Source organism: Branchiostoma lanceolatum, chromosome 10, assembly GCF_035083965.1.
Source record: "Branchiostoma lanceolatum isolate klBraLanc5 chromosome 10, klBraLanc5.hap2, whole genome shotgun sequence".
Lineage (NCBI taxonomy): Eukaryota > Metazoa > Chordata > Leptocardii > Amphioxiformes > Branchiostomatidae > Branchiostoma > Branchiostoma lanceolatum.
In genome coordinates, this window is record NC_089731.1 from 105,305 (window position 1) to 131,904 (window position 26,600).

Genomic DNA, 26,600 nt, shown 5'->3' on the forward strand with positions numbered 1-26,600 from the left:
TTTAACGTTTGGATGCGGTACAGGCCGCAGGAAGACTCCGACATGGGATCAGTGGGACGTGTTGTCGGAAGTTAGAGAAGAACTCCTGAAAGTTTCGTGAAGTTTGTCCTTGAAGTAGCAGCTCGTGCCGAACGTGTGAGCTGTCGGGACGTGTCGGGAGCTGGCCGGGGTAAGATGGACGTGCAGAAGCCGTGGGAAAGCGGACCAGACGACGCCTTCTCCGGGGGACTTGTGTAAGTACAGAACCCCATGCCGGGCCGCCAGCCGTACTCTCAAAGCAGAGGTCGGGCTTGTTTTCGACGTCTTTTTAGCCGTTTCGAGCTTTCTAGTTTGTCAGGTTTTCTTTTTGACCGCCAGCCAGACGAAAGTAAAACCTGACAGAATAGAAAGCCTGATAAAAACGCATGAAAAGATGCCACAAACCAGTCGGAGCTGAATCTAACCTCTGCTTGGAGAGAAGTCCGGGGGCGGGACGTTTACAGAGGGCATCGCCGTGAGTTAGGTTTTAGTTATTCCGGTCCACCTTTGTTCATTTTCCCTGTCTGCGGATGTCGTTCAGACACCTGTCTGTTCTATAACTGACCAGTTCAGCTGTTATTAGATATCCCAATATTTAACCTCCTTGGATATCCCGACTGTTCCACGGCACCTTGACTTTGTTTTGTACCGGTGAGGTCACATGTGATGTAGGGCAATTATAGTCTCCTCCAAGCAGATGTTGAGTGGAGGACCGTAACCTTCTCTGACGACCGGTCAGCCATCAAGCCAAATCTCCAACCAGATGGTGGGTGAACAATTGTAAAGCTTTATAAGGAGCCATTTTTTCTGGGGAAAGGACAGACTCGGACTGTTAGAAAAGCTGCCCGTCAGAAAAGTTTTGTCCACCCGACATCTGCTTGGAGATTGCTCCACACCAGAATCTGCGGAGAGTTGGCGTGCCAGAAACATTACAATCCTCCATCTCTGCATCTGCTTGGTGGATGGAGATTTGCGGTGCAAATAGTCGCAGCAAATTAGCTGATCCCCTGACAATGTGCCCTGGTGATTGTTTATGTAAACACATTTTGTGTTGGGATCCAACAACTAATTCCCTCTGGTCAACTTACTCAGAGTTAAACAACAGTAGTTAGTAAAGTTGGCATTTCTTTGTGTATGTTGTCTTCTTACATCGATTTTCGTGGACTTTTGTTGCCAGATGTCGGCAAGTCTCCACCACACTCCTTTGTAATAATGAATAGTAACTTACAAATTTGGAAAAATTGCCAAGAGTTCCCCTGCTATGGAGTAACAGGTCTGTAATCCTGGATTATTCGCCCCATTTGGCCAGTTTCTTCCACAGGTATTTTTCAGCAGCCAGAGTGAATAGTCAGGTGTGCCTGATGGGGCAGTAGCTGCTAGTAGTGTACAAAGGTCACATGTGACTCTGTGTGTCATTGTGCCTTTCTTTGTCTTACTCTCCGGGCTGTTTTCTTAGATCAAAGACACATATGTGATGATGTTTGTCCAGAATTCTAAGATTTTTAGATCAATTCTTATTCAAAATATATCAGATAATCTGAGGAATGCGCTTGAGCAGAGCTGAGGCAGTTTGCATTGTCTGACTGTTATCTATTGTCAGGTGTGGATCTTAACAATAGTCTATTGTTTCCCCCAGACACCTACAATGACTGCTTGTATAAACCAACCTGCCTGGTGAAATTATTCATGGCACTACAATAATTATCATGAAGCACTGATAATCATGATATGGTGTGTAAAACATTACTATAATCTGTGTTTACATCTGTGTGCCGCTTTAATTGTTTTATAATGTATTTAATTCAGTTTTTGAAAATCCAAGCCATTTTTCCATTTCCACGCACAGATCCCACCCTCAGGGTCTGCCCCACATTGTTCTTCTTACAGCCTTGTTATAAGTTACAGTTTTTATGTCTGGACACTTCCCAAAATTGAAACGGTGATTGCTTTGAGACAATGACCTAATGAAATATCCAGATGGTGAGCTATGCTAGGAATTAAGAAGAGTTACTAAGGTGTGACCCGTTGTGCTAAACATATGAGCTGTAGCGAGACCGCAAATCTACGCTACTAGCTAAGGAAAAAGCATCATGCTTCGTACTCAGTCTGTGGTTCAGCCACTTTTTGTTATTTAGTTGTGCTAGGAATGGAACCTCCTTGGTCATACCAAAGGGCAGAGTTGCTGGCAGTGGACCAAATGTTGTTTGCCCTCTGCCTTGTCAGGTCATGTCAGGTCATGGTCTGACTAACAAAAACATTATGATGATAGATGAAGGGTGTGGTCCTTACAAGTACATATTTCAAAGTTGCCGTGCATACAATAGGTACCTAGGTAGTGTAACGTGTAACTACATGCTTCCATGCACTGCTGAAATGTTCCTGTTGGGTAGAAAGTTCATCTGCGTTAGTAGAACTCGTTCTGAAGCAGGGTTTTCAACTGTGATTCTCAAAATCAGAAAAAAGGCCATCATAAAGGCGGTGGATTGTTCATTCCCTGATAACGATTGGTGCAGTGCAGTCAAACACTTGGGTTTGTCCAACTTCCAACTCATTTTGTGGGAAATCACTGGTAAGAAATTCTGTTTTAATGATAAAGAGAACTTTTTTTGTGTGGCAATTATATACAGTTACAGGTACTGTACAATGTATGTCAGTAAGAACATACATGACAGTTAAACTATTGCTTGTATCTTTGTTAAGAACTAATCTACTTTATGAATAACACATGCACATTAAAGACAATCAAATTATATATCATGCTAATACTCTATGTCGATAATGTATGCTGTGTCAGGAATGTATAACATTGTCTCTTTTTTGCATAAAGACAATGACAATGATATGATGAGATATCACTCTAACAAAGATAACAAGTTGTAGGGTGTAATGGCATGTCAGACTTGCTGGCATTGATTGATGGATAATGAGATTAATAACAACAAACACCCCTTGGGGGGAGTGGGACATCTGTGGCTCCAATCTGGCACTCTGCTTAGGCCAGAACAAGTCAGTTCCTTGGTTCCAGTATATTTAAAGTAAAGATAATTTCATTGAGAGTTCAAGTTGAAGCCCAACAGTAAAACTTGCAACTGACCACTAGAATATTCACACAGTCACCATGAAACCGTGTGTACAAACTCACCCCTTCCCCCAGCTAGTGTTCATGTTGATTTTTCGAGTTCAGCCTTGTTTTTATTTCAATTTCGAAAACCAACAAACTAATTTGGTGTGGCCTGAGTGGATCAACAGGCACTCATGTCAGGTCAGAGTTCAAACTGCTGAGCACAGTAAGAAGCTGACTGGAGCCGGACAGGCGGAAGTGAAGGTTGGTTTTTGTGAAGACGCTCCAAACATTTCATGTCATTTTCTCAGGTTGGTGAGAGTTTTTGTCAAGGTATTTACTCCTAAATTTTCATGTCATTAGAAGTTAGGATGGCCAGGTTATTCTGGTACACTGCAGGGGGCAAGGAAGAAGTTTTGTTGACAATGTTGTACCCGTACCACAGGAGAGAGTGTTTTGCTGTCAAGCCATGAGTTACTCTATCAATGGTGGTTGATTACTTGATACACAGTTTATATAGTAGATACATTTCATATTATAAATTTTTTGACCAGGGCTGTCTCCAGAACCCGTCCCTCCATCCCAGGACGGAAATTTACTTGTTGGGACGGACACAAATTTCACCCCGTCCTTCCCAAAATCTGAACTTGATTCTTGAACTAGATGAAAAAGTGTGCCCTGGAGCCCAGGAGCTGGCCTGTAAATTACTGGTACTTCAGTCGGTACGGAATAATGTTTACTACCAGCAGAGTTTACTGGGGCATTGTGACCGTCTTGTCATAATATTCCCCATCTTCTAACAGCTGTCCAAATCAGAAGGTCACAACCTTCCCAACCCACCTCTGCTTGGAGAGTCGTTACCACCCAACAAGGCAAATGTTTTCAAAACACTCCGTGATAAATTGCTCTTGGCGATTGTAAAACTGTCAAATGGAATTTAACACTGGTAGAGCCCGAAAGCATTCCTGCAGGTCTGACTACAAAGTCATCTCCAAGCAGATGGTGGGTGGACTGTGAGAGAAAATAGACGTCAGAAACCTTTTTTATTTTTTTTCCCCAAACATCAAAGAATAAAGATGGTTTGAATTTAGGGGAGGGGAATCAGAAAACAACAGAAATACACACATCTTAACATGTGGGAGGGCAGATTGTAAAGGTACTTATGGAAACTGTGTGCACCAAGGGACAGAAGACAATGTTTTCATGTCGTTCTTCCAGTTCAGCGTTATATTTTGAATATCTTTAACTTCCCAGAACCAAGAAATTGAATTGATGTAGCCTAAATGCAGGAATTATTTCCGACAACCGGTTTCTCTAGCCTGGAGTCCAGCCTTCTTAGGTTTAGTCCGCTAGCAAAGCTCAGGGGAGCAGACTAAAGCTAAGAAGGCTGGACTCCAGGCTACAGTTTCTCAGTTCCAGAGAATTTCAGATCAGATCTGTTTTCTTACTTCCTAATACATGTGCTAGTAATAGTAACATACTAGTAAGTAGTCGAATTGCTATGGTGACGTCCTGACGTCAGGGCAGGAATTCCTCTGTACAGGAAACAACACGAGGACTGATGATGTCATGGCGATGTCATGACGTGTGGAACACATGCCGCTGTTTCCTCTGGTCACGTTTGACCTTCAGACATTTTTGGAGTGCTCAAAACGACCTTGAGCTGAGTGGGTCAAGCGAGAGAGTGTTTTCCTCTTGTCTCGTTTCAGTCTGTCCTTTTCTTGGCTCTTTCCTACCTTTCAAGTTATGTAACAAATTTTTTGTAACGTCAAATTAGATCTGAACATTAAAGGAGTTTCCTCCAAGTCCTATCATCGCAAGATGCCCTTTTGATAAAATCTAACAAAAGTTGTCCGGTAACCAGGGAAATAACATGGGCTAGCCTAATGGGAGTCTGTATTCATTTTCTAACTACATTTGATGTGACCCAGGATTGCAAGGTATTCCATGCATTTGACTTTAGACCGACCTTTATGACACTTTGGGTGGGTCTAGTGGTAATAAATCATTATCAAAATGTACATTAAGAAAAGAATGTGAAAATGCCTGAAACAGCTAGTTGCGTGAAGTAGCCCGCAGTTGGGTGTGTCGCTGGCACGTGAGGCATTCCATGTGACTTCCGATCGGCCATGTCTGACATTTGAGCTGTGTGACATAAACACTCCCTGACTCATCAGAGGTCAAGGTTCTTCGGGTCACGGATGTTTTTACACAACAAGCGGCTGTGATGTCTGCCTGACAACAGACATGTCATTTCAGGCAAGGGTAACAAGTAAAAACACTGGACTGGATATAAACATCCCAGGTACTGTAACATGTAGATTATGTTAACTGGAGTGGCTTGTAATGTAGTAGTAATCACTGTTATGTTGTTAGCGCAACAGTTGCTGTCATGTCAGGCCAGCTGTAACAAGTAAAACCCTGGACTGGATAGAAACATCCCAGGTACTGTAACATGTAGATTATGTTATCTGGTGTTGCTTGTTAGTAGATATGCATTTTGCGTAGTGATCACTTATATTGTTAGGACAACAGAAATGTCATGTCAGGCCAGCGGTAACAAGTAAGGACACACTGGGCTGGATATAAGCATCACAGGTACTGTAAGACCCCGTTCATACTAAATCGCGTAAATCGCGAAATCGCGTAAATCGCGATAATGTGGCTTAGTATGAACGCTCCAAATCGCATTTGAAATCGCCCGAAATCGCTTTCTGGAAACCACCTCCGGAGGTGGTTTACTCGCGATTTGGCTGCATTCCGACTTAGTATGAACGCTCGAAATCGCCTTGATGCGCGTTGGGCGCTTTACTTTGCATATTGACCTGGTCATGGGTCAAGGGGTCATCTGCAAATTCAGTCTTTCCGCTCATTATACGATGTTCATCTACCTCCTAGCTTGTTGGAATATTACGCCGAATGCGGCGGAAATATGTCAGAATCGGGCAGCGATTTTGGCGTATGGAATGACGAAAACGCATGTACTGATGGCCATCTTCGGGGATGTTGGGATTCAGAAGAAACTCAAGGGATCCCAACGAAACCAGAGCGTGTACGCTGAAGTGGCGACTGCCTGAGTTGGCCAAATACGCGAAAACATGAAAGTAATGCCGCACTATTAAAGGTAAAAAAAAACTCAAGATGAAGTACAAGAAGGTCATTGATCACAACAGTAAGAGTGGTGACAATGGAATAACGCGTCCGCCGTTTATCAAGCTGTTGGACGCGATTTACAACTCGCGCTCGTTCGACCCCTGGTGTGAAGGAATGCTAATCTCCAAGCAGATCCACACCGGGCGCGAAAATCGTAGTATGCTAGCCAGAGAAGGTCCAGTCAGCCAGAGAGGGTCCAATAGCCCGGTAGGACCCTCTCTGGCTGACTGGACCTTCTCTGGCTAGCATACTACGATTTTCGCGCCCGGTGTGGATCTGCTTGGAGATTAAAGGAATGCGACTCAGGGCGATTTCGCGATTTGCGCGATTTAGTCTGAACGGGGTCTAACATAACTGTCGTTGCTTAAATTGTCATAGTAATCACTGTTATGGTGATAGGACAACAGTTGCTGTAATGTCAGGCACTGTCCCTGGAGGCCGTTGCAACAAGTGAAAACATTTCAGAATACCAGAAACATTGGATCCAGCAAGCAGAAGGATTCACGTCAGTGTCATATTTGTGGTATCGTAGGATTGGAAGCTATAGGGTTCACATACATGTATATAACGTTACCTGTGTCTGGTCACAAAATGAGGGTGATTTTACATTTACATACATGTACATGTAAGTATAACTTTGTTCAGGTCCAGTACCTGTAGTTGATGTTCAGGTGTTTTGGACCTTACTAAGTTAGTAAAATGGAAGGGACGTAAAATGGGTTTTCGGCTAGCAACCCCTCCCTACAAATATATACCCTGATACTGAAACAGCAAGGATTGAAAACTTGCTGCCCGTGTGCCACTAAGCACTACAACTTTGGGTCTAATGAACAAACAGCACCAGTACATAACCACAGTTTGAGAGGGGGGGAGGGATAATGATATGTGGGTAACCATAAAGTTTCCAATGGCATGTGTGCCTTTAGATGTTTGCTTCCCCCAATTTGGGGGTGATCGCAGACCTGAGCAAGCGAACTGAACCGTTTCATGTGGCTCACCAGGAAGTTGACATGACCGCAGAATTTATTTCCAGATAGATGCTTCTTCAGAAATACATTTTTGCGGTTTGCTGAGAAACAGAATGTTTTGTAGCATTGTTGAATGGAACAGACCTAATTGTGTCTATCTTATTAGTCAGCAGAATAATTATTCCTAACTCCGGGAGTTGAAAAATCCGGCTTGGTGATAACTTATAGTCAGCATTGAACAGATGGGAGGATGAAGTCAGGCTGTGTTATCAGGAAACTCAGTCTCTGTCACCAGGTGTAAAATCCTGGATAACCTGCTCCACATCTGTACCGATGAACAGTCAGCCGGTCGTAGATTCCTGATCCTGGTAGGTTATTCATGTTTCAGTACTATCTGTCACATTGTTGTTTCTTTCACTGTAACTTAATGTCCACTGTTTTCAGGGTCACCTCTAGATCTGTACCATGAACTTATCATCATCATGAAAAAAACACATCCCCTCTGTAAATCACTTGCCGCCACCGTGAGGTCAAAACATCCATTTTCCTTACACCGTAAATTTTGCTAGCATGGAGATAAAGTGAATTACAGTAGTGTGGTCTTACATAGAACATGGCAAGCAACATGCTAGTTATAAATATATCATGAAGCCACCAAGTAGCAGACAGTGGTAAATGTGCAGCTACAGCCCCTACTGAAACTGTTCTGATTGATGTGAAATTTAAATCATGAGTACTCTCTGTGGTAGAACTAGAAGATAGAAGTGGTGTAATGTTCATTACATCTGCTCTTGGACTACATACTAGGGGTTTAGGGTTTGAATCCCAGCTGTTCATTCAGACAACGTTTCATCTCTAAAGCCCCAAAATGCAGTAGGGAAATTTCCCTGGTGTATTCTACAAATCCTGGAACAGTGGAGTAGCATTTCAGTTCGCTACAACTGTATCAAGATGTACCTTTCTATTTGCTACATCTGTAAGATTTGCATTTTATTCCACCTAAAGGACTTTTTGTATGATCCTGACGGAATAATCCGTCGTAAGGTTTTGCCCGGAAGTCATGAAAGCGAGGGATTCCCGTGGATGTGATTTCAGGGCTGGAAATTCATTTAGGGAACTGTGCACTGGGGTATCTAACCTGCTACAAAACCTACTCCCTCTGCTAAGAAGTTCAGTCTGTACCTCTATAGCTAACTTCAAAATCTTATAACAAGAAAGTACATCAAAGCTTTTATCTATTTTTTTTTAGCTTTTTCTGATACTTAAATTTCAAGAATATGCAACATATACTAGTGTACATACAACTAAGTGCCCTATAGCCTACAAACATCTAGGTGCACAGTCAAACATAAGGTGCACAGTTCTAATTTTAGTCATATAAGTGCATAATTATGCATGTATTTTCATCCCTGGGTTTCTATCCCTGCATCACTCCTGAGGGCAGGCTGATACTCCAGCAGTCTCCAACCTGCAGCGGCATGTCAGCGGGAGAAAGCTGGTGATTTATTCGTCAACATTACCTGTCAGATTCGCTCCCAGCAGAGGTTAAGCCACTTCAACAGATCCTCCCGATATGATTATCAGCTGTCAGGGCATATCGGGTTACTGGCAGGCAGCGCGGAGTCAGAGTTTGGTCAATATTTTGATGTAGATGATATCTGTTGGACCAGAAATACAGCATTAAGTGTATGTGTAGTATATACAAATATAGTATAATGTAGTAATGCAATCTAGTACATAGTAATATAATTTATTTTAATTTAATCTTATTTCAAATACCGGTAAGTCAGGATTTGGCCTTAAGTTGTTGAGGTCCAGTCGGTTTACTGAAAATGCAATGCAGTGGGAGGGTGATACCATTATCAGTGCTGATAGGGGAGATCTACGACTTCCGTCCCTCCCACTTTGAAATGAACTCCATCAGAACGGATCAGGACCCAGATTGAGATTAAAACTGGGGGAGAAATTCACTTCTTAATCGTTCAATGGTTTTATGAACACTGAAGTTTTAGACTAATAAAACAATGGCCTATGATTCATTCTTACATTTCACAATGGGTTTAGAATGTTGGTACGTAAAATTCACAAGGACCGCTTGAACAAACTGCATAACTGCTGATGCCTGTCCTTGGTGCTGAACACCGGTTCCCAGTGGAAGAACATAATAGTTTGAGACGTCCAACAGCAGAGATCAGGGTTCAGATTGAGGAACACATATACAATATAAACCTGGAGGAGAAATTCACTTCTTTATCACCCAATGGTTTTATTAATACTGAAGTTTTAGACTAAGATAACTTGCCTGTTACTCGTTATTACTTTTTTTAACAGGTCCCAAATTGTTGGTGCCTTGTCAGGACTGCTGATACAAACTGTGCCTAGCCGCTGCTGCCTGTCCCTGGTGCTGAACCTCGGTCCCGATTGGTAGAACTAATGGTGCGAGACATGTTCAGTGGAGTGAAGCTCCGCTCTTCAGTCTGCACTCCTCATGTGGGCCTGTCCTATGTGATTAGCCAGGTGACTGCTGAGGTGGAATTATGGGAGTACTTCCATCTCTGCTTTGTAGAGTAGTTTCAAGATTTGTCCTTGAAATAATATATTTGTATTTCCGGTAATTACATGGAAACTAACTTGCAATCCCTTGAATGAGGAGGTGTCTCTGTCCTTGGTATTGAAATACGTGTGCAGTTCACTGTAGTGCTGTGAGAACCAACAAATTAGATTAGCCAACAGAACTGTATTTGAATCCTGATGCCTCTTGGTGGAGTTTTTTTTTCATTCTATGTGATATATGTTCAGTAATACCAAGGACAGAGACAACTCGTTAGTGCTTGGAGAACCACTGGAGTGCCGTAAGACTGGGCGCATCTCCAGGGTCTGCATGTTAAGTCATGCTGGTGATTGTGTCTCTCCTCGGTACTGAACACCCATCCAACACAGGTTTTTAGCCAGGAATTGTAAACAGGGCCTGCAAAAATCGGGGGACGGGGCTTTATGGATTCTCAATTACCCAGTAGCTTTGCATGAAAATAAAGTCCAAGTCACATTGATGAAGGTTAGACTTCCAGGTAATAAGATACACCAAAAATAGCTACTAAAGCAACTGTATAAAATTTTGAAAAGTCCAAGTCTCTGGTATGAGGAAAAAACGACAGTCTCAGTGAGTGTGTTTGGAACACATTGTGTATGTAATTACTAGGGAAACAGGGTGTCCTCTGGGCATCCCCTGCTAAGGGAGGGTGTCTACTTTCTGTTTTCTTAGTGTACGGCGTCCAGAAAATGCCCTTCTACATGTAGCCAATAGCCTGATCCGATGTGATGTAATTGTGTCTCTCCTTGGTGCTGAACATCCATCCAACACTCTCCACCCATGTGAACAGACAGCCGTGATGAGTGATGCATTAGCTTTTAAGTCTGACTGATCAATAAGCAGTTGTCACACTAAGTTAGGGACACACAGATGCCACACTAAGTTAGGGACACACAGATGCCACACTCGCGTAGGAACTCTGCAAGTAAAGCAGCGTTGGGAGTGAAAACTGGGGACATACCAAATTTTTCTGTTAGTTCTTACCAACACATGTACAAATGTAGGACACTGAAATTATGTGTATTGTGCATTTCAGTAGAAAGTATAGAAACAGAGGTTACAGAAAGGTGTATAGTTTCACCCACCATCAGGCCAAAAATAGTTATCCATCATCCAAAAGTTCCCTTTGAACCCTAGAAAGTTACGGTGTGCTACATCACGCTGCATGTTTGTGTAGTACTGGTTACTAGTTTGTCAACTATTCTATCACAATGGAAGGAGGGACGGTAAATTGTATGATTGTTGTATGAATATTTGTCTACTATACTGAATGTGTTCCAGGAAAAGCTTGCTTTACCTCTTAACTACCAAGGTAGCCCTTATGGCACCAAATGTGAACAATTGTTTGGTAGGGCAGCAGGGAAAGGCTTAAGGTTATTTCAGTTCTGTGACCGCCCTCTACCCAACTGTAGCGACGGCCTCCAGACCAGCCCCTAATCCACAATGATGGAAGAGTCTTATCTAAACACCCTGCCAAGCACATCTATCAGACAACTTGTCAGCCCAGAGTCCACGCCGTAAGCCTGCTCAACTTGAAGCTGTCTTCCTTAAGACGCCCTCTCTGTGACAGACAGAGGATCGATTGTCCTTAGGCGACCTAAGCCCCTCGGGCAGCGTTCGGCCCCAGCTTATCAGTAACAAATCCCGGCATCAGGCCGTCTGTAGCTGAGAGATTCCCGGCATCAGGCCTGTCTGTAGCTGGGAGATTCCCAGACCTGTTAGTCTGCCCCGCTCAGCCAAAGTGAAATGTACGGAGGGCTTCAGGGAAATCCTCTGCAGATGCGCAGATCTGTTTTAAAGATTGCCTTGTCCCGTTTCCTTACTGCTGACGTACGTTTGAGTTTACCGAACAGCTTATATTGTACTCCTGTGGATTCGCTGGCGTCTTCACGTCGCCTCTCTCTCCCTCCGGAAGGTTCTTAAAGAAAAGAAGAACTGACATATAGATAATCATTAATCTGCACTATTGATACTGTGTTTCATAAATTTTGATATATAGATTATAGGTAATTTTTGTGGATGATGTACATTTGAGTTTACCGCACAGCTTATTACATTCGTGTAGATTCGCTGGCGTTTTCAAGGCGCCTCTTTCTCTGTTTGAAAGGTTTTTAAAGAGAAGAACTGTCGTATAATATGTAAACATCCATCTGCACTACTGATACTGTGGTTCATTTCATACATTGATTATATTCTTTATAGGTTATTTTTGTGGATGATGTACATGTGAGTTTACCGCTCAGCTTAGCGTCCTGTGGATTTGCTGGGGTCTTCCCGATGCCTCTCTCACCCTCTGAAGGTTCTTAAAGAAAAGAAGAACTGACATATAGATAATCATCAATCTGCACTATCGATACTGTGTTTCATTTTATATATAGCCTTTTATAGGTTATTTTTGTGGATGATGTACATGTGAGTTTACTGCTCAGCTTAGCGTCCTGTGGATTCGCTGGGGTCTTCGCGATGCCTCTCTCACCCTCTGAAGGTTCTTTAAGAAAAAGGAGAGTATCTGTCATGTCGATTATCATCCAGCGACACTAGTGATATATAGGTGATGTGGATGGAGGTGATAACTGATAAGATATGCAAGGTAACACTCACTCAAGCAACTTGATTAATTCCAAATGTTTAGCCAGTTTCTTGAGTAACTGCTACCCCGCTTACATAACAGGTTGTTTTGTTGACTGAATGTTGTTGAGCGTGAGTTAGTGCACTCCTGTGGCTTTGCTGGCGTCTTCTTGGCACCGCCCTCTCCCTCCGGAAGGGTTTTGAAGAATAATTGACCTGTGGATTATCATCCCTCTGCACCATTGAACATCCCTCAGCTCTGTTTTACTGAGGACTTATAGATTATAGGTTATTGTTCTGATGAGGAACGTCCCCGAGGACAGAAGGCAGTGCAGTTTTTCTTCTTGAAATGGACGTCCAGGGGTTCATCTAAATCAGGAAAGAGGGGCGTTGCACCGTCTTGTTTCAGCCCAGCTCCCCCTTGTCAAATTCAGATTTTAGCTTGATAAGAGCATACAGCCTTCACTCAGCAATAGATTCATCCATAAATACATAGAATTCACTCCCTCGCATGTGTGTGCTCCCTCTTGTTTAATTTTTCTGGAAAAACCCCTGACGTCGATCTATCTTTGCTGTCACAGTGTTTGTACTTCTATAATGGGCTTGCCCTGCTTGGTCACTCTTGCAGAAAGGTAAAGGTAGCCCTAAAGCCTTTTTGAGGCTGCAGTGGCAGTGGGTTGTTATCCACTGTGTCTAGGAGTCGGACACGGTGTTGGAAGGCAGAGCCCAACTCTCTCCTTCCACAGCCTTTTACGTGCCCAACTGGTCTATCTTTCCTGTGGGTACTTCTCTTAATAGTCTTATGGGCTTGGTCGCTCTCGTGTGTCTGATAACAAATCGTTATCTTTCGCAATTCCAAGTCTAAAGAATGAAGTTGGCTAGTAGTTTTTCTAGTTTTTGTATCTCATTGAAGTAACGTCTCATTTTGTCTACGTCCACTCATTACTGTGTGTGGCTTGAGTTCAATCCCACAACACAGAAGGGTTTGTTGGATGTCAATCTATCTTTGCTGTGGGTACCTCTCTCACAATATGGGCTTGGCCACTCTTGTGTGTGATAACAAATTGTTATCTCTTGCAATCCCAAGTCTAAATTTGGCTGGTAGTTTTTCTTAACTCTTTGTATCTCATTGAAGTAACATCTCATTTTGTCTTGGTCCACTCAGTGGTTGTGTAACAGAACATGTATTACTGTGTGTGGCTTGAGTTCAATCAGTGATTGTGTGTATTTATATATAGAACATGTATTATAGTGTGTGGCTTGAGTTCAATCAGTGATTGTGTATTTATATATAGAACATGTATTATAGTGTGTGGCTTGAGTTCAATCAGTGATTGTGTATTTATATATAGAACATGTATTATAGTGTGTGGCTTGAGTTCAATCAGTGATTGTGTATTTATATATAGAACATGTATTATAGTGTGTGGCTTGAGTTCAATCAGTGATTGTGTATTTATATATAGAACATGTATTATAGTATGTGGCTTGAGTTCAATCTCGCACCATAGAAGGGTTTGTCGGGATGACAGATTAGAGCAGGGAAGTCATTAAGTTCCCCTCAACTCTGGTCTGTCTATCGACGGTCCAAGGGATGGTTCTGCCAGGGATTTCAGGGCTGGTAATGCCACCTGCAGGGGCAGAGAACAAGTGCCAGCAAAGTTAGAGTCTTCCCACATGTTTCAGTGTATGGGGCGGTGCCCATCTCTGTTTTATAGCCCTTGGGCCACACAGTTGTACAAGCATTGCAGCTGGGTGCTTGTCCACTGGTGGCACAATGCCGGTTAATTTGAAGTGAATCAGGTGCACCAATCCTGCACAGTAGGTAATTAGTTAATAGGTGTATGTGAATTTTTGCGGTACGTGTACTCCACTAACCCAAAGACGTCACCAAAACATTACCTTGTTGGCAAAGGGATCAATAACTGCGATTTCTCAGTGTGATCATGACGTGCTTCCTCCTGAAATCTGAGTACTGCAGGTAAAGTTTCTAATGTTACTTTCACCTGAGTGCAGGAATGCAGACAGAAAATCTATTTGGTTTGTCTGTTCAACACGCACATCCAGGGCCCAACTAGCCTGTAGTGATTACAGATGGCAGCCCTGCTGGCATTTCCATCCCTCTAGGCCCCGTCCACGGTCCATTCTATGTGAAGGATTTTCTCCGTCTTTTATTCCCCAGACTGTACCGGTGAGAGATGGCTCTATCCCGGCAGAATGACTCGCCTAATGACACAGAATGTTGTAAACGAGCGATGGGACAGTCCCGGGCCGAACCAATCTGTGCACAAGGGCGGGGGTGCAGGGACCTCCTGAAGAACTCCTGTGATGAGTTTGTGAAAATTTACATCAATGTCTTTTATTGCTTGCCCCTGGTTGTCACTGATCGTAGTGAAACGACTATTAGGGAACACTGGTGTGATTTGGTTCTGAATCATAGGACAGAATGTCCTCGTACTTACACTGTAGGATAGTGGGATGTTTGTGAAGGTTAGACATCCTGGTAAACAATATTTTAAACTGATTAAAGACAATCCAATCCCTACAACTAGATGAGATTAAATCAGGACTTTATCATCACTCTTCTTCAGCGTCACTAGAATGAACTGGCATAGCAAATTAATACTGGACATAACGTTGAACCTGTCAAAATCACTGCAGATAGTGGGACCTTTGTATGGGAAAAGGACATACATGGTTATTACATCAGACCACTGACTAAGATCTCCCTGGAGGCAAGCTAAGTGAAAGATGGCCACTACTTGTGTGAAATAAGACTGCAACACCCCACTGCACTGGAAATGAAATGCTTCTTCACTCATCAGCTTTATGATGTACATTTTTGTTTGTGTGATCAACATTTTAGGTTGGAATAGAAAGATCCGGCCTTTTGATACATAAATAAAACACACAATAAGCACATTATTTATAATCTTTTTTCTCACTTGCAGAATCAACATGATGAGCTCAATGCAGAAGACGGTGGAGGGGGTGAAGTCGATGCTTGGAACAGCAGCAACTGTAAGTCATGTTTCATGGGGGGTTCAATCAGTGTATGTAACAGCTGCAACAACTTGTAAGTCATGTTACAAAATGACTAATCAACTGTTGGGCATACCAACTACTAAGTACCTAATTTCAGCTCAGACAAGAACAAGAAATAGTCAGGCCTTCAAGTACCAGAGACAGAGAATATTCAGACTTTCCCAGAACTGTCGTAGAGTGGACCTTGTTGCCATCAAGTACAGTAGGAGCATCCTCACTAGATAGCTTTAAACAACACTTGCAGTTGGATGTGCCAAGGTTACATTCAGTATAATATAGCCAGCTGCTGCTGTGCCTGCAAAACTGATGCATTATGCCGAAGGGCGGTTATACAGGCTATACAGATATAGATGCAGAAGCTGGTATGCTACATGGAAGGGTGGTTATATCAGGTATACAGATATAGATGCAGATAGAGAGAATGTTTTCTGCACATCTTAATGAGAATCAGCTGTGCGATTACCAGGGAGCCTGCTGGTAAACCTCCCGGCCCATCTTATTAAAGGGGTTTATCTGCTTAGCAGAGCGTTAGGAGTGTTCGACTCTGCCTGAACCTGGCGTGTTCTCAGCTTACTGACAAAATCATGTGCTGTATAAGTGGATAGTTATACAAGACCATGGACAAAAGTCGTCAGAAGTCGAGTGCTTTTACATAAGCAGTAATGTCTCAATTGCTTACATTTAAATCAGACACCTTCCTCCAAGCTTCTGACTGGATTCCCGCTTCCCTTTGCTATATGTAAGCAAAGTACATGTAGGTGGCGCTCCAATATCTACCAACTTGATGAAAGTATTTTCTGAAGAGAATTGGTTTAATAAAAACAGCACATGGTAATGAACTTGTTAGATGCATGAGGAGGTTTGAGGCCATACAAGATAATGAAGTTGGTGATGAAGTTGTTAATGTTAGGCCTTGAGAGCATATGGCAGTGTGATGGATCCGGCTCCAGGATGTCTGGGTCTTCCCAGCATCACTTAACTGTAACGAGGAAACACCACAGACATTACAGTCGTTATGTGGGAGAGGGTGTGCTGAGACTACATGGGAAACACCACAGACATTACAGTCGTTATGTGGGAGAGGGTGTGCTGAGACTACATGGGGAACACTACAGACATTACAGTCGTTATGTGGGAGAGGGTGTGCTGAGACTACATGGGGAACACTACAGACATTACAGTCGTTATGTGGGAGAGGGTGTGCTGAGACTACATGGGAAACACCACAGACATTACAGTCGTTATGTGGGAGAGGGTGTGCTGAGACTACATGGGAAACACCACAGACATTACAGTCGTTATGTGGGAGAGGGTGTGCTGAGACTACATGGGAAACACCACAGACATTACAGTCGTTATGTGGGAGAGGGTGTGCTGAGACTACATGGGGAACACTACAGACATTACAGTCGTTATGTGGGAGAGGGTGTGCTGAGACTACATGGGGAACACTACAGACATTACAGTCGTTATGTGGGAGAGGGTGTGCTGAGACTACATGGGGAACACTACAGACATTACAGTCGTTATGTGGGAGAGGGTGTGCTGAGACTACATGGGAAACACCACAGACATTACAGTCGTTATGTGGGAGAGGGTGTGCTGAGACTACATGGGAAACACCACAGACATTACAGTCGTTATGTGGGAGAGGGTGTGCTGAGACTACATGGGGAACACCACAGACATTACAGTCGTTATGTGGGAGAGGGTGTGCTGAGACTACATGGGAAACACCACAGACATTACAGTCGTTATGTGGGAGAGGGTGTGCTGAGACTACATGGGGAACACTACAGACATTACAGTCGTTATGTGGGAGAGGGTGTGCTGAGACTACATGGGAAACACCACAGACATTACAGTCGTTATGTGGGAGAGGGTGTGCTGAGACTACATGGGGAACACTACAGACATTACAGTCGTTATGTGGGAGAGGGTGTGCTGAGACTACATGGGGAACACTACAGACATTACAGTCGTTATGTGGGAGAGGGTGTGCTGAGACTACATGGGAAACACCACAGACATTACAGTCGTTATGTGGGAGAGGGTGTGCTGAGACTACATGGGAAACACCACAGACATTACAGTCGTTATGTGGGAGAGGGTGTGCTGAGACTACATGGGGAACACTACAGACATTACAGTCGTTATGTGGGAGAGGGTGTGCTGAGACTACATGGGGAACACTACAGACATTACAGTCGTTATGTGGGAGAGGGTGTGCTGAGACTACATGGGAAACACTACAGACATTACAGTCGTTATGTGGGAGAGGGTGTGCTGAGACTACATGGGGAACACTACAGACATTACAGTCGTTATGTGGGAGAGGGTGTGCTGAGACTACATGGGGAACACTACAGACATTACAGTCGTTATGTGGGAGAGGGTGTGCTGAGACTACATGGGAAACACCACAGACATTACAGTCGTTATGTGGGAGAGGGTGTGCTGAGACTACATGGGAAACACCACAGACATTACAGTCGTTATGTGGGAGAGGGTGTGCTGAGACTATATGGGGAAAACTGCATGTCTTACAAAGTTTGGGGTTGGATTCATCTCCAAGCAGACGTATGGCTTCAGCTGCTGTTTCAAAATAGGTTTTTAAGTACCATTTTTGTCACTGGCAGCTGCCTTGCAGTACCAAAAAAGACCCACAACACTTTAGCAATGAACTACATGTAGAACACATCTAAAACAGAAACTTACATGTAGCACTAAGCAAATTATGATACATTAAAACACTTGCAGTTTAATGGTTTGCTAAAAGGTAGTCAATTATAAGGTGGATTGAAAACAAATGTTGTGATTTATCTAGTCTGTATAAACCATAAATGGGTTTCCTAAGGGAGGAGATGTTTGATGTCTTACAAAACTTCTTAAACTAAGGAAAAAAATGTGTGATGTCTTGCAGGATGTCATTAACTTAATGGAAGGAAATGTTTCGTGTCTTCCAGAACCTCCTAGGAAACTTCCAGACGAACGCAGAACTTGTGCAGACGGTGAACTCCATCATCGAGCAGTTCGTGCTTAAGAGTCTGGAGATAGGTCAGCTTTTTTTGTGTATTTGTTTGTTTACTAAAACGTTAACGTTAAGAGTATGCGGATCCAGGATTGGGCTACACAGCCACAGAAGAGCATGCAGAGGAGGACAACCTTCCCAGTAATCTTCGAGAGCGAAGAAACTGCCATCAAAACGTTAACAGTAATGTTTGGGCTGAAGAGCCCATAGATAGGTGAGTCATGAAGAAGATGTAAAACGACTGTAATCTGAACCCAGTATAGGTTAAATTGTAGTACGGTCACAATTGCCGCCGGCCGCTGTACCATTTTGATGTCGTAGGATTTCCTGTCAGGCTGGGACAGAATCAGCCGCCCGCAAGGATCTGAGACAAACTTCTCCGCAACAAGACAGCTGAAGACCATTTACAAAATATTCAAGTTACAAGATTCAAATACCAGGTAGAAGATGAAAATCCTGACCCCTTGTCCTAGCCCTTGTATGACACTAATGATTATGGCATTATTGAACATCCAACTTGTAATTGAGAAACTGCAGACATCAGAATGCAGTGGACAGTACAGCTCGGCCCGACTAAACACAGCTCGATGGATCAGAATGCAGTGGGCAGTGCTAGCCTGGTTCTGACTGATACAGGTCAATAGATCTATAGATGTGGCAGACCCGGGGCATAGCTGTTAGTACATGTACAGGGTGATACAGACGGCCTGCTCAGAGCAGTATGAATTTTCATGTAACCATCATGGATAGACAGAATCACAAGGGGTCAACATACAACACACCGTGTGAGGCACCCTGGGGTCTCTATGGGAGGGAACTTATTACTTAGGATCCTTTGACTGGACCTTTTCTTCATGTGCATACATGTATACAGGCTGGAAAAGCGCAACGCTGCATGGTATTAACAACTGCAGTTGCCCCAGACGTACTTCTTAAAGTTTTAGCTGGTCTGGGGAAAATGTGATCTGTTTGGCTTAAGAGCCCTTCGGAAATTTACTTGTTACCATTGACTTGGCAAAGTTTGGCCAAACAATTCTTTTTCTTCCCTGATATACATTGTGCTAATTGATAAAACATGTACTGTACTATACATTGTGTAAGTTTCATTATAAGAAAAAATGTTTTTATCCGCAAAGTACTTCAAGGTTGATTGTTCTCTCTGAGAGATGATATAGGAGTTGAAGGAACAAAAGAACAGATGAATGGTGGAATGAACAAATTAATGAAGGAATCAATGAATGAAAGAAGGAATTCGTTTGCAACATAAAATGCTTGTAAAATGGAAACTACATGATTTTGTTTCCCAAATTTCAGACTTGTAATCAATATTAACGAATAACGAATTAACCCCCCCCCCCCCTCCCCTGCAGACTGCAGACTTGTGCCGGAGGAGGAAACCGTAAGGCTGGAGGTTTGTCTGAAGAACAGCAGCCAGTTCCAGCTTACGTGTGTGTGTTTACGTGTGTTTATGTACCTGTGTGTGTTTACTGTTGCGCAGACTGCAGACTTGTGCCAGAGGAGGAATCCGTAAGGCTGGAGGTCTGTCTGTAGAACAGCAGCCAGTTCCAGCTTACCTATGTGCCTACAGTTCCAGCTTACGTGACTGTGTGTTTACTGTTGTGCAGACTGCAGACTTGTGCCAGAAGAGGAAACCGTAAGGCTGGAGGTCTGTCTGAAGAACAGCAGCCAGTTCCAGCTTACGTGTGTGTGTTTACGTGTGTGTTAACGTGTGTTTACTGTTGCGCAGACTGCAGACTTGTGCCAGAGGAGGAAACCGTAAGGCTGGAGGTTTGTCTGAAGAACAGCAGCCAGTTCCAGCTGACAGACGTGATGTGCTACCTGACGGTCCACGAAGACGGCAGTACGGGGGAGCTCGACGCAAACGTGAGTTCATAGGTCACTCACTATTCAAGTTCATGGGTCGCTGAATAGGCTATTGCCAATGCTCCGTTTTTGTAAGATTTTTGAAGACAAATATTATATAGAATCTATAAAGAGAAATAATCTGTTCTCCAAGTTCAACTCCAAAAATTTCACCGGAATTTTCAACAGGATCACTCTCTGTTTATCAGCTGTTTGACCCAAGTGCTGTAGGCACGTGATCATGCACGTGTGAGGTCAGCACTGGGTCAAAGGTTGTCAGAAGTCAGTACCGCCCCCGTCCCGGTTGAGAGAAGGTTGATTATATAGAATCTGCTATCAGATGTCCTTGAGGTTCTCTAAGGCTGAGAAAATTTTTATTTCCATGTGAATTTCCAGGGTTCCCCACCAGATGCGGACCTGTCCCTTGTGCCGAGGGCAGAAGGGCCGTGCCACAAGAGGAGTCGCACCAACAAGGGCGGAGACTCAACGTGTTCCAACAACAACGGCGGCGGCGTTCCGACCTCCGTCCTGGGGCCGTCCGACCTTCAGATGTACAGCAGCTGGAGGGGCTCCGTCTGCCTCAGATGGGGGAACAACGTCTTCCTGCCTAAACAGGTACGTCTTAGAGTCTTCCTGCCTAAACAGGTGCGTCTTAGAGTCTTCCTGCCTAAACAGGTGCGTCTTAGAGTCTTCCTGCCTAAACAGGTGCGTCTTAGAGTCTTCCTGCCTAAACAGGTGCGTCTTAGAGTCTTCCTGCCTAAACAGGTGCGTCTTAGAGTCTTCCTGCCTAAACAGGTGCGTCTTAGAGTCTTCCTGCCTAAACAGGTGCGTCTTAGAGTCTTCCTGCCTAAACAGGTATGTAACTCTGCAGTTCTCTAGCCATCTGCCAGGGGGCTCCCCTGTACAGGAGGGGCTCCGTCTGTCTGAGATGGGGGAAAAACGTCTTCCTGCCTACATGTAAGCAGATAAGAGATAAAGTTAGGGTGCTGCAGTTTTCTGATCATCTGGTAGGGGGCCCTTTTGAAAATGAAACTGTCCTAAGTGCACAATAAAATCTCTGTCATGCTTGTTCTATCAATGCCCTATCATGATGATGGATTTCTATCATTCTGCTATATTGGAAATAAAATGTTAAAAATGCCTCTTCCATCATCCCTTGCATTACCGCAACCTGCTGGAGGTGGGTCTGCCCAGCTCCGGGCCATGGTTGTTGCGGTTGTCATGGATACCCATTGTCATGGTTACCATAGTTACCCACACCCTGCCTGTATGGTTGCAGTACCGCATGTTGTCATGGATACACGTCATGGTTACCATAGTGACTCACACCCTGCCTGTATGCTTGCAGTACCACATGTTATCATGGATACCCGTTGTCATGGTTACCATAGTTACCCACACCCTGCCTGTATGGTTGCAGTACCACATCCTGCTGGAGGTGCGCCTGCCCAGCCCCGGGTCCGGAGTCGAGCTGTCCAAAACTCACACTCACACCATACAGGTCACCGACCAGGTACGTGTTTCTATGGTTACCGTTGTCATGGACACCTGTTGTCTCGGTTAGCAACATCGTCGTGGTTAGCAGTGTTGCATGCCACAGTAAGCAGTATTGCACTGTCATGGTTACAACTGTAACGTTTTTTTGCTCTGGTGACCATTGTCCTCATGTAGAACAGTATTGTCATGGTTACCTGTTGCCAAGGTTACAGCAATACTGTACAGTTGTCATGGCTACTAAAGTTGGCAGGGCAACACATCAGCTATAGAGACAATTTCAGAAGACAGTTGAAATCCATAGTTTTTACTTGACTAATGTGTATTTGCTCCTTATATTGTACTTATGTTTCCCATGGTGTGTGTTCCCTGCAGTGCACGTTCAGCCACGCCAGCGGGGCCATGTCACACACATATTTATATCCCACCTAACACATAGGGTATACATAAATTATGTACATGTATATATCCCACCTAACACACCTGTATGTTCCCAGTGCACGTTCAGCCACGCCAGCGGGGCCATGTCGGATGTGAAGAGTTTCGGCGGGAGAACGTTACTGGTGGACGGCCCGCGGCTCAGACAGCGGTGTCGGGTTCCTCCTACTGAGGGGCTGACTCCGAACACTCTCGTGCTGGTCACACACAAGGTAAGGTTCCCCCCACCCAGGGGCTGACTCCGAACACTCTCGTGCTGGTCACACATAAGGTAAGGTTCCCCCCACCCAGGGGCTGACTCCGAACACTCTCGTGCTGGTCACACATAAGGTAAGGTTCCCCCACCCAGGGGCTGACTCCCAACACCCTCGTGCTGGTCACACACAAGGTAAGGTTCCCCCACCCAGGGGCTGACTCCCAACACTCTCGTGCTGGTCACACATAAGGTAAGGTTCCCCCACCCAGGGGCTGACTCCCAACACTCTCGTGCTGGTCACACACAAGGTAAGGTTCCCCCACCCAGGGGCTGACTCCCAACACCCTCGTGCTGGTCACACACAAGGTAAGGTCCCCCCCACCCAGGGGCTGACTCCCAACACCCTCGTGCTGGTCACACACAAGGTAAGGTTCCCCCACCCAGGGGCTGACTCCGAACACACTCGTGCTGGTCACACACAAGGTAAGGTTCCCCCCACCCAGGGGCTGACTCCCAACACCCTCGTGCTGGTCACACATAAGGTAAGGTCCCCCCCACCGAGGGGCTGACTCCGAACACTCTCGTGCTGGTCACACACAAGGTAAGGTTCCCCCCACCCAGGGGCTGACTCCCAACACCCTCGTGCTGGTCACACACAAGGTAAGGTCCCCCCCACCCAGGGGCTGACTCCCAACACTCTCGTGCTGGTCACACATAAGGTAAGGTTCCCCCCACCCAGGGGCTGACTCCCAACACCCTCGTGCTGGTCACACACAAGGTAAGGTTCCCCCCACCCAGGGGCTGACTCCCAACACCCTCGTGCTGGTCACACACAAGGTAAGGTCCCCCCCACCCAGGGGCTGACTCCCAACACTCTCGTGCTGGTCACACATAAGGTAAGGTTCCCCCCACCGAGGGGCTGACTCCGAACACTCTCGTGCTGGTCACACACAAGGTAAGGTGTTTGGTGAAGTCAGTCCCAACATTTTGCAATACAGTATAATGATTAAGGACTTGTGTATGCATATCTTGCTACGTTATTGCAGGGCTCTAACAAACATGAATTTTGGAGGTTGCATAGTATTACAAATAAACTTGGAGTTCTCTGGCAATCTCCAACGTGATATTAATAGCATAACTCCAAGTAATTTTTGATATTCTAAATTATGTTTTTTTTATTCCACAGTGTAATGAGTTGCTGGAGCTTCTTGTCCAGAACACGACTCAAGACGACTTCAGCAAAGTCCTCCTGAGTACGAGGTGTGACCTTTCTCAAGGTCAGGATGCCATGGTGGCCTGGCTTCAGGAGGAGTTAAAGTAGGGGGTTGGAGGTCAGGGGTCAGGAGGCCATGGTGGCATGGCTTCAGGAGGAGTTAAAGTAGGGGGTTGGAGGTCAGGGGTCAGGAGGCCATGGTGGCATGGCTTCAGGAGGAGTTAAAGTAGGGGTCGGAGGTCAGGGGTCAGGAGGTCATGTTGACCTGGCTTCAGGAAGAGTTAAAGTAGGGGTCAGGGGTCAGGATGTGTCTGTGAAAAAGCACTATTCTGTCCCCAAGTTTTGACATTTTGATGAATGCAGGTAATAAAAAACATTTAGTGATGAGGGTGGAAAAACTAAAGATTGTTAGAGTGTAAAACATTACAAATACATCAACATTGTCTTCCTACAATGGTTAGGAATGTTGTGCCATGTTTTCTAAAATTATTGACCACAATTCAACCAGTGAGTGAAATGTCATTCAGTCGGGGTAGAGTGAAACCGGCAGTGCCTGAACATTTGTTATAATATGAGTAAATTCAGGCCAGGTAGAGTGAAACCCGCAGTGCCTGAACATTTCCTCTGAAGCTTCCCTCGCTGAAATCTGTCTTCAGATCAAAACCAGTGTGAGGTATTTTTTGTAGAAATACGAGGTATGACTTGACTTGACAGGCAAGCATCGTGTCAGGCTGCAAATGCAGTACTTTGTATTGTATTGTATACAACATTTGGAAAAGAAATCATTGTAGCTTTTACAAAAAGTGTATTTTTCCTCTCTATGTATTTTACCACTAAGCACTTGCAATGCAAATATAAGTACTAGGTATTTTACAAATTAAACAATTTGATATCAAAGTGTATTGAAAAAAAACATTGATAAAAAGAATTTAGCAATAAAACAACCACAGGTTGATGATTTTGATGCAGGGATTTAAAACGAAAAGTTGGCAGAAACAGACAGAAATATGTTGTGTTGGATTTTATCAGACAGTTGAAACTACTTAAAGCCATACATGTGATCACTGTCTACTGTATTTTATTCTATATCAGGTTTGTGATGTTAAGTGTACGTAAATTTGTAAACATTTGTAATCAAAGATTTTCTTTAATTCCAGATTTTTTTTAATTCCTTGTGACATGGGATGAGGAGGCAGCTATTGCTAAGTCTTGATATTGTTGCAATGTGTGAATATTTTCACACAAAATCAAATACTGATAGAATGCATAGTTTTGTGGTTTACCTTTTGTAGGGTATTTAGAAAGTGCTTCACTTTTTGCATATCCAGAGAAACAAACGTGTGGATCTGTTGGCTGTGATGTGAAATGAATCCAACTCTACATGTGGAATGCATCAATGAAGGTGGGGCATCCAGGTAATAAGATAAGCAAGAAAACATGTAGAAATCAAAGACAAAATGTGCAAAAATCTTACCTTTTAAAGGTTTCATATCGGAACAGGTGTAGTTTGCATGTTTGTACTGAATAACTTGTGCAGATGCCAAGTTATATGTGCAGAATGACAAAAGTGCCTTGATATTATAGGTCAGGTCAAATCTCATAACTCACCGGGTACCCATGGACGGCCACATTAACGTAACAGTGAATTCAAAGGGATTCTCTAATGCAGCACTTCATATCCAGTTGTTCAAGACATTCTTGAGAAGGCTTCAACAACTTTTTTTTTAATGTGGCAGTCGTGGGGTACGCAGGGGAGTCATGAAAGTTGACGTTAACTCAAAAGTGTGGTTGCCATGGTAATCTTGGTGTTATTTCCTATATCTATGTTCTTTACTGTACATGATACAATTACGATGCAACCATGTCCGTTTTCACTGCGACGTGAGTTTTTGTAGAAGCTGATCACAATGCAATATGTTATTTTGTAGTAGCATGTAATTTGATAAAAGAAGAAATAGCTCTAGATATGGCAGCAAAATGAGCGATTGTGATGCAATATTGTTAAACCAAGCCGGTATATGATATACTATAGTTTAATTACCAGTTAGTGCATTAATAAATGGGGCATTGAGTTTTAGCTAAGATGTTTTAGATTTTGGTTCTGAAAGTCGAGACCTTGTCTCAATGCTCCATGTTCATTCTGGAATGAAGTGAGAGTTTTTAAAACAAATCTCAGTAATGTGGAAATTTGATGATTAGCTTTGTGTAATGCCTTATGTATGTTCAATGATATCAGTGCCTAGTTATATCAGGTGAACTTGAGATTAACAATCTTTTTGTTAAGCAAACAAATCAACATTTTTAAGAAACTATTGGGTGCTTTCTTGTGAAGACAACTAGATACAAACTTGCCAATGTCATCTCGTAGCTGCCTTTTTGTTTGTTTGAATTATAGCTAGGTTGTTAAGACTTATGTAGGCAGAGTATTCCTTGTAGATCTGTAGTGTAATCCTGGGGAGACATAACTCTTTCCTGTAAAAAGCAGAATGGCAGGGCTCTACTTTTGATTTTCCGGTGGGTAAGTAAGGCTTGAGGAGTAGGGTATGTCTGGCAAGATATAGCTATGTTAATGACTGATGAAGTAAACATTTCTGACAGTGTGTTATGAAACGTTTTTAACATATGGTAATAAGATTGGTTGATAAGGATGGCAGGTAGATAGCCTTTTTTTTTTTTAATCTTCCTCTTAATTTGAATAGTCTAGTTTTATATGCGATTCATAGATGGATAGAAGAACTATAGCAAATGCAATGCAACTATGAAATGCAAAAGTGCAGTTTTATGTAGTTTTAGTGATTGTCGCCAATCTTCCAATAATTTATGTATTTTGATGGTCCTTATGGCAAAAATACATGAATTAAACATATTTTCACAGTGCATTTTGTTGTGTCTGTTTCCTTCACAAATGTACATGAAGACATTATGTTACATGTGTCAGAGGTTCGAAAGTTACTTATAATGA

At 43.6% G+C, this 26,600-nt stretch overlaps 2 protein-coding genes across 4 annotated transcripts; both read left to right on the forward strand.

Annotated features, from left to right (window-relative positions):
• Positions 1 to 26,515, forward strand: LOC136442924 (uncharacterized). 3 transcript variants are annotated; one of them, XR_010757068.1, is made up of 7 exons: positions 1 to 233; positions 20,060 to 20,318; positions 20,694 to 20,912; positions 21,718 to 21,810; positions 22,289 to 22,441; positions 23,612 to 24,170; positions 24,229 to 26,515. XR_010757068.1 is itself a non-coding variant. In XM_066439960.1 (7 exons), exons 1-7 carry the CDS (start codon positions 175 to 177, stop codon positions 23,744 to 23,746), a joined length of 918 nt encoding a protein of 305 aa, XP_066296057.1. In that variant the 5' UTR covers positions 1 to 174; the 3' UTR covers positions 23,747 to 26,515. The 3 variants fall into 3 exon arrangements, 2 of the variants coding, with proteins under 2 accessions (XP_066296057.1, XP_066296056.1); XM_066439960.1 differs by adding an exon at positions 23,327 to 23,380 and having other exon boundaries at positions 22,289 to 22,387; positions 23,612 to 26,515; XM_066439959.1 differs by having other exon boundaries at positions 23,612 to 26,515.
• Positions 3,089 to 20,026, forward strand: LOC136442926 (uncharacterized). Its single transcript, XM_066439962.1, has 4 exons — positions 3,089 to 3,390; positions 15,310 to 15,379; positions 18,370 to 18,460; positions 19,933 to 20,026. Exons 1-4 carry the CDS (start codon positions 3,137 to 3,139, stop codon positions 19,983 to 19,985), a joined length of 468 nt encoding a protein of 155 aa, XP_066296059.1. The 5' UTR covers positions 3,089 to 3,136; the 3' UTR covers positions 19,986 to 20,026.
• Positions 26,516 to 26,600: the final 85 nt, after the last annotated feature.

Excerpts from the sequence above, each read along its gene's own strand:
- LOC136442924 (XM_066439959.1), top strand. The coding sequence starts at position 175 with ATGGACGTGCAGAAGCCGTGGGAAAGCGGACCAGACGACGCCTTCTCC. Across the intron at positions 21,811-22,288 it reads CCATACAGGTCACCGACCAG|TGCACGTTCAGCCACGCCAG; the intron begins GTACGTGTTTCT and ends GTATGTTCCCAG. Across the intron at positions 22,442-23,611 it reads TCGTGCTGGTCACACACAAG|TGTAATGAGTTGCTGGAGCT; the intron begins GTAAGGTTCCCC and ends TTTATTCCACAG.
- LOC136442926 (XM_066439962.1), top strand. The coding sequence starts at position 3,137 with ATGAAACCGTGTGTACAAACTCACCCCTTCCCCCAGCTAGTGTTCATG. Across the intron at positions 15,380-18,369 it reads TGCTTGGAACAGCAGCAACT|AACCTCCTAGGAAACTTCCA; the intron begins GTAAGTCATGTT and ends CGTGTCTTCCAG. Across the intron at positions 18,461-19,932 it reads GCTTAAGAGTCTGGAGATAG|ACTGCAGACTTGTGCCAGAG; the intron begins GTCAGCTTTTTT and ends ACTGTTGCGCAG.